Source organism: Bufo bufo, chromosome 2 (assembly GCF_905171765.1).
Source record: "Bufo bufo chromosome 2, aBufBuf1.1, whole genome shotgun sequence".
In the NCBI taxonomy this organism is placed as follows: domain Eukaryota; kingdom Metazoa; phylum Chordata; class Amphibia; order Anura; family Bufonidae; genus Bufo; species Bufo bufo.
The window spans coordinates 34,292,747-34,310,958 of NC_053390.1; the positions used below are offsets into that span (position 1 = coordinate 34,292,747).

Consider the following 18,212-nt stretch of genomic DNA (forward strand, 5'->3'; position numbering starts at 1 on the left):
ATGGTTTTTAGAAGAAAAAAGGGCACTTGCTCAGTGTACTTTAGTGGCTTGTGTCTGTAATATCTTTTTGTCAGACACTGCCACATAACACCCTTCCAGGTCACAAGGTGAAGAGAAAATGTTGATTCCTCTATCTCAGCATAAGTAGCTGCCTGCCCCCCTGCTCACTAATTGGCTGATCCAGGCTATCTGCCAGCCTCTGAGCCAAATAGGACAACCCACCCCCACTTCCTCCCAGTGTCATATCATCCTCGATCTTCTTCCTCCCCCATGCTTTTCCCCACTAACACTCACAGTAAAATGGCGCTGGGTTCCGTTTTTACATGATTCGTCCGAAACAAGTCAAATCTTCAGACTCATTTGGCAGATGAATTTTTGTGATACCCATAAAAAATCTAATTACTACAGATTCGATTTGCTCAACTCTAAATAGGTCATTTTCTGATTCCTTTTAAGACAGTGATGGGAAAACAGATCACAATCTAACAATAGACCTCACAACAAGGACCAGTAGATCATGGTGTTAGGCCACCAGACTGTTCTCTTGCAGTTTTTCACTTCTGTGTTCAAGCCAACATCTTCATAAGGCCATGTTCTCTTCTGTCTCATGAACCTTCACCGAAGGGTCACGTGACCAAACATCCTGCTGTATATACATAATGCCATAACTACACACAGCCTGGACACTAGGTGGCAGGATAGCAGTGGACATAAGTCATAAAGATCTCAGGCTCTACTGAATGGATGCACATTACAATAAAACAAACTTATTATAGAGCACTGAGGCAGATAATAGCCGCCAATTGAAAGGCACAGTAATAAACCATAGAAATAACTGTTAAGCACATTTATAGAAAGGTTGTGGTGGGGTCTTTCCTCACCTACCAAGTCTAATAAGACCAAATAGTTCCAAAATTAAGCAAATGCTTTTCCCTCATCAGTACTGACAGCAGATAAATAAATCGGCCTTCTTCACAGAGGTGTATTTTACTTTAACTGCATGTGTTTTCACCTGTAAAAGTCTCATATTTTTATACATATTTAATATGTATTTTGCTGCTCTGTTTATTTGTTTCTACTCACCTGGGTGGTTATCTGTAGGAATCTCTTCCTTACACTGGTCATCACCCCTGATATATGTCTCTGTAGAAATTTCTTCCTTACACTGGGCATTACCCCTCACATATGTATATGTAGAATTTATATTATTCAGATCTTTATCCACATTCAAAATCTGCAAAACAAACAATATTATTATCACAATCAATCATACAAATAAGTTAATAAATTTAAAAAAAAGATTTGAGAGGATGATTAATTATTAAGACAAACAAAAATAACATGACAGCACTATTTATCTTATGGCTGTAGATCTCCTATAGCAGAACATAGATATTAGATGATGGCTCAATGACAAGAACCTCATATGTTTTTGGAATGGCTAGACGTTGATCAAATTGATTCAGTGGAGAAAGTTGGTCTTCAGTGATGTTTGTCTCAGGAAAAAGGAAGGAAAAGATAGAAATAAATCCAGTTGGTTTCTTATTCCTGCTGCCAGTATCCGTAACCAGAACATTTAAAGCGGTTCCAGGCATCTTCAATCCCATCATCTCACGATATTTTATTACACACGTACAATAATATGGGATAAAACAAGACTGAACACAAGGACTTCACAGCCTTCTACAGACCATAGAAGAATATCTACCTGATGAGCCTGTGGAAGAAGAGGACTGGGACATCTCTCTGGTGTTCTTCTCTTACTGGATCTTCCTGTAGGAGACACATACAGTGACTGAATTCATTTTTTACATACAGATAATTAAAGGATGGGTGTATTTAGTCCTGTCTATTACCTGGTGATGTGAGGGGCTGGTGCTTCTCCATCAGGACGTCTTTGTACAGATCCTTGTGTCCTTCTACATACTCCCACTCCTCCATGGAGAAATAGACAGTGACATCCTGACACCTTATAGGAACCTGACAACACAATGATACAGTCATCACCCAGACCCCTCCAGTGCTGTTACTGTATAATGTCCCAGCATTCCCAGCAGCGTCACCTCTCCAGTCAGCAGCTCAATCATCTTATGGATGAGTTCTAGGATCTTCTGTTCATTGATCTCCTCATGTATCAGGGAGTGAGGTGGAGGCCCCGTGATTGGGCTCAGGGTTCTTCCCCATCCTTCAGATACATGACCCTGACAGCGCTCACTAGAGGTCTTCTTCACCACTGTGTAATCCTGGATATGGGGAGATACAATAATACATATCACTACTGACATTTCCAGAGTCTATCACCTTTACAGTCATATCATCTGTTATTACCATAGATAAGAATGATGTAATGTGACATCATCAGAATCTCTCACCTCTCCAGTAAGTTGGAAGAGTATCTCTAGGGTGAGATTTAATATCCTCTCTGCCATCTTGTCTCTGTCCCTATCCATGATGGGTCAATCAGGAAAAATTCTGTTCAGTGGAAGATATTAACTGAAATGTTTCTATATTGCAGGAACCTAAATGGAAAGAAGAAGAAACAATGTAAAAAAAGAGACATAACCCCATGTAAAAATACATGAATTAGTTAATCAGGGGGAACATCTGAGGAGATATTACAGTGTAGATGTTGTAGCTTCTCTCTTCCTTGCACCTCCACATCAGCAAGGACAGGAGGGTTTCCTCACCTCCCAGGGACAGCAAACAACATGGAAGGTAGTAATAAAAAGCCCTTCACCTATACCTGATCCAGTTGTTTCCTGACACTTGGGATACTTAGTAGAAGGTGAAAGCAGAGTATGATGGTTTCGAGCGGTAGCAGTGTCCTCCCTCCTTGTTTTGGGTGTAAGTCCTCCTGCGGGAAGGCAGCCCCGTGATGTGGCACAGATATTGGAAAGTTTAATTCTGATGGGATCAGGCCATGTCTGAAAGGCCTTAATATTAATATATTATATTATCGCCAGGATACGCCATCAGTGTCAGACAGTTGTGGGACCCACCTCTGGGACACGCACCCATCTCCAGAACAGAGCAGCTGTGCATGTGCGGCCACCCTCCAATGACCGCTATGCGAGTTCTAAAAATAGCAGCTATTTTCAACAGTCCCACAGTGGCGAATGGAGTGGTGGCCGCACATGCGCCATGCGCTCTTCATTCACTACTATAGGACTTCTGAAATGAGCTGACAGCACTAGCTTGGATATTTTCAGAAAGTCGTCTAACAATGAATCGAGAAAAAGCTGCGCATACACGGTGCACAATCCTTTACTTTGAGGCCCAAGTTCTTGAGAAGGGAGCAAATTCCAGACATAGGAGCCTGCGCCCGACACTTATGGCACCTTCTAGCTATATGCCACACATGTTGAAATTGGATAACCCCTCTAAGAAAGGCCCGGCCTAACAGACTGCCTGTAGGTCTATTGCTGCGTAAGCCAAACAATAAGACGGCATTGTGAGGTTCCCTTCTGGGATAGGAAAACTCGTTAAATACATTTTAATAAAAGGGGTATTCCCATCTGGGACCCGCACCTATCCTTAGAATGGAGCCTGCAAAGTGCAGAAGGGCAGACCGTGCATGCAAGGCTGCGCGCCAAAATTAGCCGAGGTATTTTCGTCAGCACCATAGAAGTGAATGGGACTGAGCGCGATACCAAGCACGTCCACTATACAATGTACGGTGCTGTCCTTGGTGAGCACGGAGAAGGCCACATCACTCACAGGAGCCACCGATGCCTTCAGAAACAGCTGATCGGTAGGGGGTCCCGGGTGTTGGACCCCCACCGCTCAGACACTGATGACTAGTGTTGAGTGAATCGAAATATCTAAGGTGAACTTTGATATAAATTTCAGCAAAACTTCAATTCGCAGCGAAACCGAATTTCCTCGTGCTTTGTGGTAATGAATCAATTTTCCCTGGAATGGTGGAAAAAAATAAAATAAAATCATACCTCATCCTTTTGAGTGCAAAGAGGCCGCCACGGCCATCTTGCATGAAGTTCCTTTGCAGTGAAATATGACATCACAAAGCCGGCTAGCGTGAGGACATCACCACGCACAATGCTAGATTTCGCGCTGGATCTTGAAGCAGGATGGCCTCTTTGCACTCAAATGGATAAGGTCTGAAAGGCGTAATATTAATCTCAGATGCCGCGATCAGCGATGAATGCAGCATCTAAAGGGTTCAATGACTTTGCCCATCTCTGTGGATGACCGATCCTGAGGATAGTTCATCAGTAAAAATACCTCAGAAAACACTTTAAATTTTTTTTTAATACATTTCAATCATTTTGCAAAAGCGTGTAATAAAAATGGACATGTCTACCTGGTGTCATCATCGTAGTGCTGGACCATAAAAAATGTTCTCATGATATTTAACCCCTTCCTATCACAGACAATTCTCATTTTTTCCCTCCTGCCTTCCAAGAGCTATAATGTTTTTATTTTCCATCAGCGCAGCCATACAGAGGATTGTTTTTCACAAAATGAGTTGTTCTTCTCCGTGGCGGCATTCACGGTCCAATGTAATGTATGGTGAAAAAGCGAACAAATTATATGTGGACTGGAAAAGTGCGATACTGACCTCCGGGCGATCCCCTCCATCACCTTGTACCCCAATCCTTACATGACTGTGAGCAGACACTTACCTCCTCCTGCAGAGCAGCCCTGAGGTTGTTCTGTGCTTACAGGACCTGTGATGATGTCACAGTCATGTGTGGGAGGAGTCAGGAATCACATGACCAGGTATTTATCTGTAGATGCTGAAGCCTAGTGAGTGAAAGGACCTTTGGTGATGTCATGACCATGTGACCATGTGTGGGCGGAGTCAGGCTATGCTGTCTGAGGAGATTCTTCTTGATAATGTGACGTGAGGTGACAGAGATGTGTGCGCCGCCTGAGGCCGTGTTCACACTGCAAAATCAGTGTCAGGAAACAGGTGGATTGTGGTGGCAGATCTGTAAGTCGCTGCAGGTTTTACAGGAGATTTTAGTTTCTTTGCTTCCGCATTGACCTCTATGAAATTCACAATCAAATCTGTTTCCAAGAAGTAATGTCAAGAATTTTTTAAATCAGCGACGGAAAACACCTCAACCGTTATACTCTGTGTGCACCAGATGGCGGCATTAACATTATAGTAAAGGGGGAAACTGCTGGTGAGATGTAGGTGTGGGTTTAGCTTAATGCTTTATAGGGGATCTACTAAAAGGAATGACAGAATGGAATGCCCATAGAGAATAATGGAAATGTAATATTTGAATTAGAGACAAAACCATTTGACATATCTGATAATTATTTAGCAGAAATACTCGCCAAATTCAGTGGGATTATTTAATGTTCAGATTAAAGGGATTCTACCACCAGAGTTTGAGATTTTTTGCTAACTGACACTAGCGATCTGCTAGTGTCTGCACTACATAACAGTGCTCTTGAATCCCCTTTGTCTGCTGCCGTTAAGCTTAAAAACATACTTTTATTGATATGCAAATGAGCCCCTAGGTGCTATGGGGGCGTTTTTTCAGCACCTAGAGGCTCCGTCTACTCACTATTTCTGCCGCCCACCGCGTCCCTCCAACCCTTCCCGCTCCTCTTGATTGACAGCCAACCTTGCTCCATCTCGAATTCCAGCACCTGCGCCGTGCGCTTCTGTATTCGGCGCAGTGACTGTCGGACCGCAGTGAAGATGCCGGCGCAGGGAGCGGTCCGACAGTCACTGCGCCTGCGCCGAATACAGAAGCGCACGGCGCAGGTGCTGGACTTCGAGATGGAGCGAGGTTGGCTGTCAATCAAGAGGGGCGGGCTGGAGGGATGCGTTGGGCGGCAGAAATAGTGAGTAGACGGAGCCTCTAGGTGCTGAAAAGACGCCCCCATAGCACCTAGACGCTCATTTGCATATCAATAAAAGTATGTTTTTAAGCTTAACGGCAGCAGACAAAGGGGATTCAAGAGCACTGGTATGTAGTGCAGACACTAGCAGATCGCTAGTGTCCCATTGCCTTTCAATTGCCTTTCAATGGGCATTAATTCCGAATCCGGACTTGCGGCAAGTGTTCAGGATTTTTGACCGGAGCAAAAAGCGCAGCATGCTGCGGTATTTTCTCTGGCCAAAAAACGTTCCGTTCCGGAATTGAAGACATCCTGATGCATCCTGAACGGATTTCTCTCCATTCAGAATGTATGGGGATAATCCTGATCAGGATTCTTCCGGCATAGAGCCCCGATGACGGAACTCTATGACGGAACACAACAACGGAAGTGTGAAAGAGCCCTAACACACAAATAATTAATTGTTGCCATGTTTTTATTGAACACACAATGTAAACGATCACAGTGCAGGTGGAAAAAGTATGTTTTGGCAGCAATAACTTCAACCAAATGTTTCCTGTAGTTGCAGATCAGACGTGCACAACGTTCAGGAGTAATTCTTGACCATTCCTCTTTACAGAACTGTTTCAGTTCAGCAATATTCTTGGGGTGTCTGGTGTGAATCGCTTTCTTGAGGTCATGCCACAGCATCTCAATCGGGTTGAGGTGAGGACTCTGACTGGGCCACTCCAGAAGGCGTATTTTCTTCTGTTTAAACCATTCGATTGTTGATTTACTTCTATGCTTTAGGTCATTGTCCTGTTGCAACATCCATCTTCTGTGGAGCTTCAGCTGGTGGACAGATGGCCTTAAAGGGATTCTGTCATCAGAAATGAGCCCTATAAGCTAAACATATGGCAATGTCCCTTGTAAAACACTGAATCCTAAAGTGAGTTTATCAAATGCCCCTGTGGCTCTATATTCATAAAAAAGAGGTTTATATCACCTGTCAATCACTTCAAAATGTGTCCAAGGGGACGTCTCATGGTGAAAGGTGCCCGGCTGCAGCCATCTCGTTTAGGTGCCCAGCGTAGCCTTCTGAGCTGAAATCGCCGCCCTCCCTTTCATTCGATCCGCCTACCTCAGGTGACTAACCTTCCTTGTGCCCAGCCACGCCCGCCTGTGAAGGAGCCCAGCACCGCCTATGTCTCCTCCTTTCATCAACGATAGATAGCCGTAATCTCGCGATGCGCGAGCTCGCGCATGCGCAGTTCTTTCCCTGAGGCTGATGCCAGCACAGGGAAGGAACACTATACCGGCACTGCGCATGTGCGAGCTCGCGCATCGCGAGATTACGGCTATCTATCGTTGATGAAAGGAGGAGACATGGGCGGTGCTGGGCTCCTTCACAGGCGGGCGTGGCTGGGCACGGCTGGGCACAAGGAAGGTAAGTCATCTGAGGTAGGCGGATCGAATGAAAGGGAGGGCGGCGATTTCAGCTCAGAAGGCGGCGCTGGGCACCTAAACCAGAGGGCTGCAGCCGGGCACCTTTCACCATGAGACGTCCCCTTGGACACATTTTGAAGTGATTGACAGGTGATATAAACCTCTTTTTTATGAATATAGAGCCACAGGGGCATTTGATAAACTCACTTTAGGATTCAGTGTTTTACAAGGGACATCGCCATATGTTTAGCTTATAGGGCTCATTTCTGATGACAGAATCCCTTTAAGTTCTCCAGCAAAATGTCTTTATAAACTTGGAAATTCATTTTTCCTTCGATGATAGCAATCCGTCCAGGCCCTGACGCAGCAAAGCAGCCCCAAACAATGATGCCCCCACCACCATACTTCACAGTTGGGATGAGGTTTTGATGAAACACACAACTCTTTTTCTCCACACATAGTGTTGAGTGTTTCTTCCAAACAACTCAACTTTGGTTTCATCTGTCCACAGAATATTTTGCCAGTACTACTGTGGAACATCCAGGTGCTCTTGTGCAAACTGTAAACGTGCAGCAATGTTTTTTTGGACAGCAGTGGCTTCCTCTGTGGTATCCTCCCATGAAATCCATTCTTTAGTGTTTTATGTATCGTATATTCGCTAACAGGGATGTTAGCATATGCCAGGGACTTTTGTAAGTCTTTAGCTGACACTCTAGGATTTTTCTTCACCTCATTGAGCAGTCTGCGCTGTGCTCTTGCAGTGATCTTTACAGGACGGCCACTCCTAGGGAGAGTAGCAGCAGTGCTGAACTTTCTCCATTTATAGACTATTTGTCTTACCGTGGACTGATGAACAGCAAGGCTTTTGGAGATACTTTTATAACCCTTTCCAGCTTTATGCAAGTCAAAAATTCTTAATCGTAGGTCTTCTGAGAGCTCTTTTGTGTGAGGCATCATCTTGTGAAATGCTTCTTGTGAAAAGCAAACCCACAACTGGTGTGTGTTTTTTATAGGGCAGGACAGCTGTAACCAATACCTCCGATCTCATCTCATTGATTGGACTCCAGTTGGCTGACACCTCACTCCAATTAGCTCTTGGAGATGTCATTAGTCTAGGGGTTCACATACTTTTTCCACCCGCACTGTGAACGTTTATATGGTGTGTTCAATAAAAACATGGTACTTGTAACAAGGGTGTCAAGAGCCACGCCTGACTCCGTTATACCCGGGGTCAGGAAGTCGCAGCGGGTGGCTGCGCACTCTATGTGTAAAGATGGTGCTGTTTCTTAATGGTAGCTTTCTGGGTTTGACTTGCAACCCTTTTTGGCTCACTCAGGGATCCGTAGCTCCTTCTCCTCAGCTGTTTCTTGTCCAGCACTCCCAACCTCCTTATATTCCCCTCTCCCACTTCTCTGGTTGCCAGATATAGAGCTTCCTGCCTGGACTTCTATACTGACCCACTGGAGCTGTGTAGCTGAGATTCCTGGTTGTTGTTCCAAAACGTTACCCTCCGGATCCCTGTTGGACTTTTGTTGTCTGCTGTTGTCGTCCACCTGGGATTATATGTTTTGTCTGTGTTGTCTGTCCTCTCCTTGGTGTTTTCCTTTTAGTGTCAGTGGTGCGGACTAGTGTTCCCACCGCCCCGTTCACTACGTAGGGCTCATCTTAGGGAAAGCCAGGGTTTAGGCACGTGATCGGCGTACGGGTGAGGAACCCGTCTAGGGACGTCAGGGCAGTCAGGTGCCAGCCTCAAGGTGAGTCAGGGGTCACCACCTTTCCCTCTCCCTTGGACAGGGCCTTCCCTTTTCCCTCCCCTTGCGTCACGTATGTGATCGGCACGCCGGTCATGACATTATATCTGGCCCTTATTTTGTGTAGGTAGAAAAAAATAAATAAATAAATAAATTTACTTTTTCTTTCTGCCTATCTAGAATCCAGCATGGATCCTATTGTTGCTTTGACAAGACAACTTCAAGGCATGTCTATGGAGGTGGCAGGATTGAAGGCGTCGGTCCTCCAGCAACAGCAGCAATTGCAGCAGACCGCAAGCCCAGCGGTTGCTATGGGTAAACAGGTTGCTGCGGAACCCAAGGTTGTTCTTCCTGACAGATTTTCTGGGGGAAGGGACAAATTTGTGACGTTCCGTGAAGCCTGTAAGCTATATTTTAAGCTGCGCCCGCACTCCTCTGGTAATGAGGAACAGCGGGTGGAGATTGTTACTTCCCTGCTTCAGGGGGACCCGCAATCCTGGGCGTTCTCTTTACCCACTGATTCCCAGGCCCTCCGGTCAGTGGATGAATTTTTTGGGGCCTTGGGTCTCATATATGATGACCCTGACCGAGTCGCCCTGGCTGAGTCGAAATTAAGGAGACTCCTACAGGGAGAGCGGCCAGCAGAGGAGTATTGCTCAGAGTTTCGTAGGTGGGCTATGGATACCCAGTGGAACGACCCGGCTCTCAGGAGTCAGTTCTGCTCTGGGTTATCCGAAAGGGTTAAGAATGCGCTTGCGCTGTATGGGACCCCCTTTTCCCTTGATGCTGTTATGTCCCTTTCTATCAGAATAGATAGACGTCTTAGGGACAGATTGAAAAATCCTGAGCAATTGGTAACCCCTCCGAAGCAGCAGTTAGTCTGTACGGACCTAGAAGAGCCTATGCAGCTAGGAGGAACTACTCGTCAGGTCCGTCCTCCTGAGGCTCGCCATAGGCAGGGGGTTTGTTTTTTCTGTGGGGGGAGGGGTCATTTCATTAATGTCTGTCCTTCCTTTCTAAAAAACAAAAGACCATCGGAACTACTAACCCCAGGCTGTGTGGAGGATGTCAGCCGGGGGGGTATACGTTTCCTCCATTCGTACATCTCAATTTGTGTTGCCAGCAGCTGTTGTTTTTGGTGTTAAGAAGGAGACTATTTCTTTCTTTCTAGACAGTGGAGCAGGGGTAAATTTGATAGATGCCCATTTTGCCCGCACTATGGGTTTGTCTCTCTGTCCGCTACAGAGACCTATTCCCATATTCGCTATTGATTCTGCTCCCCTGTCTCAGAGAAACCTCACTCACATTGTCCATAACTTACACCTTTGGGTAGGGGACCACCATAACGAGTGTCTTTCATGTTATGTTCTGGAGGGGCTTCCCACTCCTGTGGTATTGGGTCTTCCCTGGTTGGTAGCGCACAATCCAGTGGTGGATTGGCAGGCCAGGGAGATATTGGAGTGGAGTGAGCATTGCAGAGAAAATTGCCTAAATAGCAATTGCTTAGTCGCTTCCATAGCTACTCTACCTACATTTGTTTCGGACTTTGAGGACGTTTTTTCTGAAAAGGGTTGCCAGAAGTTACCACCTCACCGTCCTTATGATTGCCCGGTTAACCTGATTCCCGGTGCAAAATTACCCAAGACCAGGTTATATAATCTTTCGGGTCCCGAGAGACAAGCCATGAAAGATTATATCTCCGAGAGCTTGGCTAAGGGACACATCAGACCCTCTTCTTCACCCGTGGCTGCAGGGTTTTTCTTCGTTAAAAAGAAAGATGGGGGCCTGCATCCTTGCCTAGATTTTCACGAATTAAATCGGATAACCATCCGAGACCCATACCCTCTTCCTCTCATTCCTGACCTGTTTAACCAGATTGCGGGTGCTAGGTGGTTCTCCAAACTTGATCTTAGGGGGGCCTACAATCTGATTCGTATTAAGAAGGGGGATGAGTGGAAGACAGCGTTTAACACCCCTGAGGGGCATTATGAAAATCTAGTCATGCCTTTCGGTCTGACCAATGCTCCTGCTGTCTTCCAACATTTCGTTAATGACATTTTTAGTCATCTTATCGGCAGGTTTGTGGTGATATACCTAGATGATATTTTAATTTATTCGTCTGATCTGAAAACACATAGGGCCAGATTTATCATTACTCTGACAGCTCACTCCACTTTAACATATGGCTAAAGTCAGTTTTAGCCAAGTCAGATTTATGATCGGCCCTTTAAGACTGTAATAAATGTGGTTTGACGGTAGCAGTTTATCCGTCAGTAAGCAGCTTTACAAAAGTCGCACATCTTTACGAAAAAGTCGCACGTTTTTATGAAAAAGTCGCATGTTCTATTAAAAAGTCTCATAAGATAAGCATGGTCCTCACTGGAGTGAAATTGGGACTTTTTTGCGACTTTTTTGCGACTTTTTTAAATAGTCCCAATAGTAAATCTGTCTAGAGATTCATTTACATAAGAAAACACGCCCACTTTCAGAAAACTGGCGAGCATAGTGCAGAGCAGAAAAAAGTCGCAAATTTGTGCGCAGTTTTAGCGTTTGGGACTTTTTTGGGACTTTTTCACTCCATTATTCTGACTTGAGCTAATGATAAATCTGGCCCATGAGGTGCATGTCAGACAGGTACTGCAGGTCCTACGGACTAATAAATGATATGCGAAAATTGAAAAGTGTGTCTTCGCCGTTCAGGAAATACAGTTCCTAGGTTATTTATCTGCTTCAGGTTTCCGTATGGATCCGGGGAAGGTCCAGGCAATTTTAGATTGGGATCTTCATGAGAACCTCAAAGCACTGCAACGGTTCTTGGGCTTCGCAAATTTCTATAGAAAGTTCATTAAAAATTATTCGGTGATTGTCAAAACCCTTACTGACATGACTAGGAAGGGGACAGATTTTTCTAAATGGTCTGACGCCGCTAAAATAGCTTTTTCCTCTCTAAAAGAGAGGTTTACCTCGGCACCTGTACTAATCCAACTTGATGTCTCCCAGCCTTTTATTGTTGAGGTAGATGCGTCAGAGCTGGGAGTGGGGGCTGTGCTGTCTCAGGGTCCGTCTCCTGGCAAATGGCGTCCTTGTGCTTTCTTTTCTAAAAAACTATCTGTAGCGGAGAAGAACTATGATATTGGCAATAGGGAACTGTTGGCTATTAAGCTGGCGTTTGAGGAATGCAGTCCACCCCGTCACGGTGATTACAGACCACAAAAACCTTCTGTACCTCGAATCAGCTAAGCGTCTCACCCCTAGACAAGCTAGGTGGTCGCTATTTTTTACCAGGTTTAACTATTTTATTACCTATCGTCCTGGGGCAAAAAATACTAAGGCGGATGCATTATCTCGTAGTTTCCCTGGAGGGGGTAATGTGAGTGATCCAGTACCCATTCTACAAAGAGGAGTGGTTGTCTCTGCTGTACACTCTGTTCTGGAGGGGAAGGTGTTACAGGCCCAGGGGGACGCCCCAGTCTCTTGCCCCTCAGAGAAATTGTTTGTACCGTTAAACCTGCGTCTCAAATTATTAAAGGAACATCATAATTCGGCACTTGCTGGGCACCCGGGTAGTAAAGCAACCTTGGAGCTATTGTCTCGTCGTTTTTGGTGGCCAAGGTTGCGTCAGGATGTAATGGATTTTGTGTCAACTTGTTCTACTTGTGCACGGGCGAAAGTCTCTCATACACGTCCTGCAGGGTCTTTATTGCCACTTGTCATTCCCAATAGGCCATGGACACATCTGTTAATGGATTTTATCACTGACTTACCTTTGTCTGCAGGTAAAACAGTTATCTTGGTAGTAGTAGACAGGTTTAGTAAAATGGTACACTTCATTGCGTTACCCGCACTACCTAATGCTAAGACTCTTGCACAGGTATTCATCAGTGAAATCGTGAAGCTTCACGGGGTCCCTTCCAATGTTGTTTCGGATCGGGGAACCCAGTTTATTTCTAAGTTTTGGAAAGCTTTTTGTTCCCGTTTGGGGGTACACTTGTCCTTTTCCTCGGCTTTCCATCCTCAGTCGAATGGACAGACTGAGCGTACCAACCAAAACCTTGAGACATATCTACAGGGAGTGCAGAATTATTAGGCAAGTTGTATTTTTGAGGATTAATTTTATTATTGAACAACAACCATTTTCTCAATGAACCCAAAAAACTCATTAATATCAAAGCTGAATATTTTTGGAAGTAGTTTTTAGTTTGTTTTTAGTTTTAGCTATTTTAGGGGGATATCTGTGTGTGCAGGTGACTATTACTGTGCATAATTATTAGGCAACTTAAAAAAAAAAAATATATATACCCATTTCAATTATTTATTTTTACCAGTGAAACCAATATAACATCTCAACATTCACAAATATACATTTCTGACATTCAAAAACAAAACAAAAACAAATCAGTGACCAATATAGCCACCTTTATTTGCAAGGACACTCAAAAGCCTGCCATCCATGGATTCTGTCAGTGTTTTGATCTGTTCACCATCAACATTGCGTGCAGCAGCAACCACAGCCTCCCAGACACTGTTCAGAGAGGTGTACTGTTTTCCCTCCTTGTAAATCTCACATTTGATGATGGACCACAGGTTCTCAATGGGGTTCAGATCAGGTGAACAAGGAGGCCATGTCATTAGATTTTCTTCTTTTATACCCTTTCTTGCCAGCCACGCTGTGGAGTACTTGGACGCGTGTGATGGAGCATTGTCCTGCATGAAAATCATGTTTTTCTTGAAGGATGCAGACTTCTTCCTGTACCACTGCTTGAAGAAGGTGTCTTCCAGAAACTGGCAGTAGGACTGGGAGTTGAGCTTGACTCCATCCTCAACCCGAAAAGGCCCCACAAGCTCATCTTTGATGATACCAGCCCAAACCAGTACTCCACCTCCACCTCCACCTTGCTGGCGTCTGAGTCGGACTGGAGCTCTCTGCCCTTTACCAATCCAGCCACGGGCCCATCCATCTGGCCCATCAAGACTCACTCTCATTTCATCAGTCCATAAAACCTTAGAAAAATCAGTCTTGAGATATTTCTTGGCCCAGTCTTGACGTTTCAGCTTGTGTGTCTTGTTCAGTGGTGGTCGTCTTTCAGCCTTTCTTACCTTGGCCACCTTACCTTGGCCACCTTTCTTACCTTTCTTACCTTACCTTACCTTTCTCAGTTCATGGGCAGTTATTTTGCGCCTTGGTTTTTCCACACGCTTCTTGCGACCCTGTTGACTATTTTGAATGAAACGCTTGATTGTTCGATGATCACGCTTCAGAAGCTTTGCAATTTTAAGAGTGCTGCATCCCTCTGCAAGATATCTCACTATTTTTGACTTTTCTGAGCCTGTCAAGTCCTTCTTTTGACCCATTTTGCCAAAGGAAAGGAAGTTGCCTAATAATTATGCACACCTAATATAGGGTGTTGATGTCATTAGACCACACCCCTTCTCATTACAGAGATGCACATCACCTAATATGCTTAATTGGTAGTAGGCTTTCGAGCCTATACAGCTTGGAGTAAGACAACATGCATAAAGAGGATGATGTGGTCAAAATACTCATTTGCCTAATAATTCTGCACGCAGTGTAAGGTGTTTTGTGTCGGAGAACCAGGAGGTGTGGTCATCATATTTACCGTTAGCCGAGTTTGCCATAAATAATCGCCGTCAGGAATCTACTGGCAAGTCACCATTTCTTGGTGCATATGGTTTTCATCCCCAATTCTGTACTTTCAAAGAGGGGGGGTCTTCTGGGGTTCCTGAAGAGGAACGGTTTTCGTCATCTCTTTCATCTGTATGGCAGAAGGTGCAAGCTAACTTGAAAAATATGGGAGGTAAATATAAATGCATGGCTGCTAAGAGACGGTCGCCAGGTCCGGACCTAGGAGTGAATGACTATGTGTGGTTGTCTACTAGGAATATTAAATTAAAGGTTCCCTCTTGGAAACTGGGTCCTAGGTTCATTGGCCCTTACAAAATAGTAGCCATCATTAACCCCGTGGCTTTTCGCCTGGAGCTACCTCAGACTTTTAAAATCCATAACGTCTTCCATAAGTCGTTACTCAAGAAGTATGTTCCACCTCTAGAACCGTCACCGCTGCCACCCCCTCCTGTTGTTGTGGATGGTAATCTAGAGTTTCAAATATCCAAAATTGTTGATTCTCGTCGGGTCCGCCGCTCTCTTCAATATCTGGTGCATTGGAGGGGTTACGGTCCCGAGGAAAGAATGTGGGTTCCAGCGTCTGAGGTAAACACCGACAGGTTAGTTCGGGCTTTTCATGCCTCTCATCCAGAGAGACCTAGTCCTGAGTGTCCGGAGGCCCCTCGTAGAGAGGGGGGTACTGTCACAAGGGTGTCAAGAGCCACGCCTGACTCCGTTATACCCGGGGTCAGGAAGTCGCAGCGGGTGGCTGCGCGCTCTATGTGTAAAGATGGTGCTGTTTCTTAATGGTAGCTTTCTGGGTTTGCCTTGCAACCCTTTTTGGCTCACTGAGGGATCCGTAGCTCCTTCTCCTCAGCTGTTTCTTGTCCAGCACTCCCAACCTCCTTATATTCCCCTTTCCCACTTCTCTGGTTGCCAGAGCAGTCTGCGCTGTGCTCTTGCAGTGATCTTTACAGGACGGCCACTCCTAGGGAGAGTAGCAGCAGTGCTGAACTTTCTCCATTTATAGACTATTTGTCTTACCGTGGACTGATGAACAGCAAGGCTTTTGGAGATACTTTTATAACCCTTTCCAGCTTTATGCAAGTCAACAATTCTTAATCGTAGGTCTTCTGAGAGCTCTTTTGTGTGAGGCATCATCTTGTGAAATGCTTCTTGTGAAAAGCAAACCCACAACTGGTGTGTGTTTTTTATAGGGCAGGACAGCTGTAACCAATACCTCCGATCTCATCTCATTGATTGTACTCCAGTTGGCTGACACCTCACTCCAATTAGCTCTTGGAGATGTCATTAGTCTAGGGGTTCACATACTTTTTCCACCCGCACTGTGAACGTTTATATGGTGTGTTCAATAAAAACATGGTACTTGTCACAAGGGTGTCAAGAGCCACGCCTGACTCCGTTATTCCCGGGGTCAGGAAGTCGCAGCGGGTGGCTGCGCGATCTATGTGTAAAGATGGTGCTGTTTCTTAATGGTAGCTTTCTGGGTTTGCCTTGCAACCCTTTTTGACTCACTGAGGGATCCGTAGCTCCTTCTCCTCAGCTGTTTCTTGTCCAGCACTCCCAACCTCCTTATATTCCCCTCTCCCACTTCTCTGGTTGCCAGATATAGAGCTTCCTGCCTGGACTTCTATACTGACCCACTGGAGCTGTGTAGCTGAGATTCCTGGTTGTTGTTCCAAAACGTTACCCTCCGGATCCCTGTTGGACTTTTGTTGTCTGCTGTTGTCGTCCACCTGGGATTATATGTTTTGTCTGTGTTGTCTGTCCTCTCCTTGGTGTTTTCCTTTTAGTGTCAGTGGTGCGGACTAGTGTTCCCACCGCCCCGTTCACTACGTAGGGCTCATCTTAGGGAAAGCCAGGGTTTAGGCACGTGATCGGCGTACGGGTGAGGAACCCGTCTAGGGACGTCAGGGCAGTCAGGAGCCAGCCTCAAGGTGAGTCAGGGGTCACCACCTTTCCCTCTCCCTTGGACAGGGCCTTCCCTTTTCCCTCCCCTTGCGTCACGTATGTGATCGGCACGCCGGTCATGACAGTACTGTGGTGGCAAGGGTCACAGTGTGAAGATATTTTCTTTCCAGAATAAGCTACAGGTGCATCTCAAATTGGAATATCATCGAAAAAGTCATATTTTCAGTAATTCAATTTAAAAAGTGAAACTCATATATTATATAGACTCATTGCACACAGAGTAATGTATTTCAGGCATTCATTTCTTTTAATGTTGATCATTATGGTTTAGAGCTTATAAAAACCCAAACGTCAGTATCTCTAAAAATTAGAATAGTATGAAAAAGTTTAATCTTGTAGACTTAAGGTGTCACACTCTAATCAGCACAAACACCTGCAAAGGTTTCCTAAGCCTTTTAATGGTCCATCAGTCTGGTTCAGTGGGCTACACAATAATAGAGAAGACTGCTGATTTGACAGTTGTCCAGAAGACAGTCATTTACACCCTCAACACGGATTAGCCTTAAGGGTCAGTGCTAAAGAAGCTGGCTATTTACTAAGTGCTGTATCCAAGCATATCAATAGAAAGGCGAGTGGATGGAAAAAGTGTGGTAGAAAAAGTTGCACTAGCAACAGGGATAACCGCAGCCTTGAAATGATTGTCCAAAAAAGGCCATTAAAGAATTTGGGGGATATTTACAAGGAGTGGACTGTGATTGGAGTGTCACGTTCCGGAGGCCCAAGGCAGATCTCCAGGACTTCTTGCAAACAGGACACAGGCAGATATAGACCAGGGACCAACAGAGTACTTTATTACACATGTAATAAGTGTACATGACAGTACTGAAAAGCAGGTTAGGCATTAGTAGTAGCACTACCACAGAACCAAGTGCACAGACAGACCAGAGGCAAAATCCAGAGTGAGCCTCATTCTTCACAGAGCCCCTGGTGGTGGGGATGGACTGGGCCGAGAGCTCACTGGTTGCACCTCCAGGAAGGTCTCGGTACACTTGGCTGCTACCTGCAGAGAACCAAAGACAACAGGACTGGAACCCAACCAAACTTACAACATGGATCAGACGACAAATAGGAAACAGCATACAAGCAGATGCCCAGACCCCAAGTGGAATGGAAGCATGGCGGTCTCAGGCAGAGCTGCACACAGACTAGAGATCCTCCCTCCTGAGAACCCAGGAGCCCTCTCACGAAGGCAGGATAAACACAGGAACAGAAGCAGTAAGGCACTGCAGGACAGACATGGAACAGACTGGATCAGAAGCAGTGGGCACTGCCAGGCTGGACATAGAACAGACAGGATCAGAAGCAGTTTAGCACTGCCAAGCTATCAGACGCAGTTAGAGCATTGCTAGGCTAAACATGGAACAGAACAGGTACAGAAGATCAGGCAAGGCATGGACATCAACAACACCAACACTATACCAGGCGACACCACACAGAAGGGCAGGTGGCAAAACCCCCTGGGTCAGCAGCAAGGGGCTACACCCAGCAAGACAAAAGACAGACTAACGACAAGCCCCACAGCTCACAGATTGATATAGCTGCGATAACAAGAGCACCTGATAAGCTGCACCCAGGAACAGATCAGGGAATGTTAACCCCAC

The 18,212-nt window shown here is 45.4% G+C and overlaps 2 protein-coding genes across 2 annotated transcripts in view; both read right to left on the bottom strand.

Moving 5' to 3' along the window:
* LOC120992102 (oocyte zinc finger protein XlCOF6-like) overlaps positions 1–18,212 on the bottom strand; it is a 770,548-nt gene that overhangs the window by 250,291 nt on the left and 502,045 nt on the right. The gene's annotated exons all lie outside the window — the stretch shown is intronic.
* On the bottom strand, positions 1,555–2,490 carry LOC120992129 (gastrula zinc finger protein XlCGF66.1-like). The gene is made up of 4 exons (XM_040420904.1): positions 2,373–2,490; positions 2,064–2,243; positions 1,857–1,980; positions 1,555–1,773 (listed from the first exon to the last, which is right to left on the bottom strand). Exons 1-4 carry the CDS (start codon positions 2,448–2,450, stop codon positions 1,625–1,627), a joined length of 531 nt encoding a protein of 176 aa, XP_040276838.1. The 5' UTR covers positions 2,451–2,490; the 3' UTR covers positions 1,555–1,624.

Coding starts and splice junctions, on each gene's coding strand:
- LOC120992129 (XM_040420904.1), bottom strand. CDS start 2,450: ATGGATAGGGACAGAGACAAGATGGCAGAGAGGATATTAAATCTCACC. Junction 1,981..2,063: donor TTGAGCTGCTGACTGGAGAG/GTGACGCTGCTG, acceptor TTGTGTTGTCAG/GTTCCTATAAGGTGTCAGGA. Junction 1,774..1,856: donor CCAGCCCCTCACATCACCAG/GTAATAGACAGG, acceptor TGTCTCCTACAG/GAAGATCCAGTAAGAGAAGA.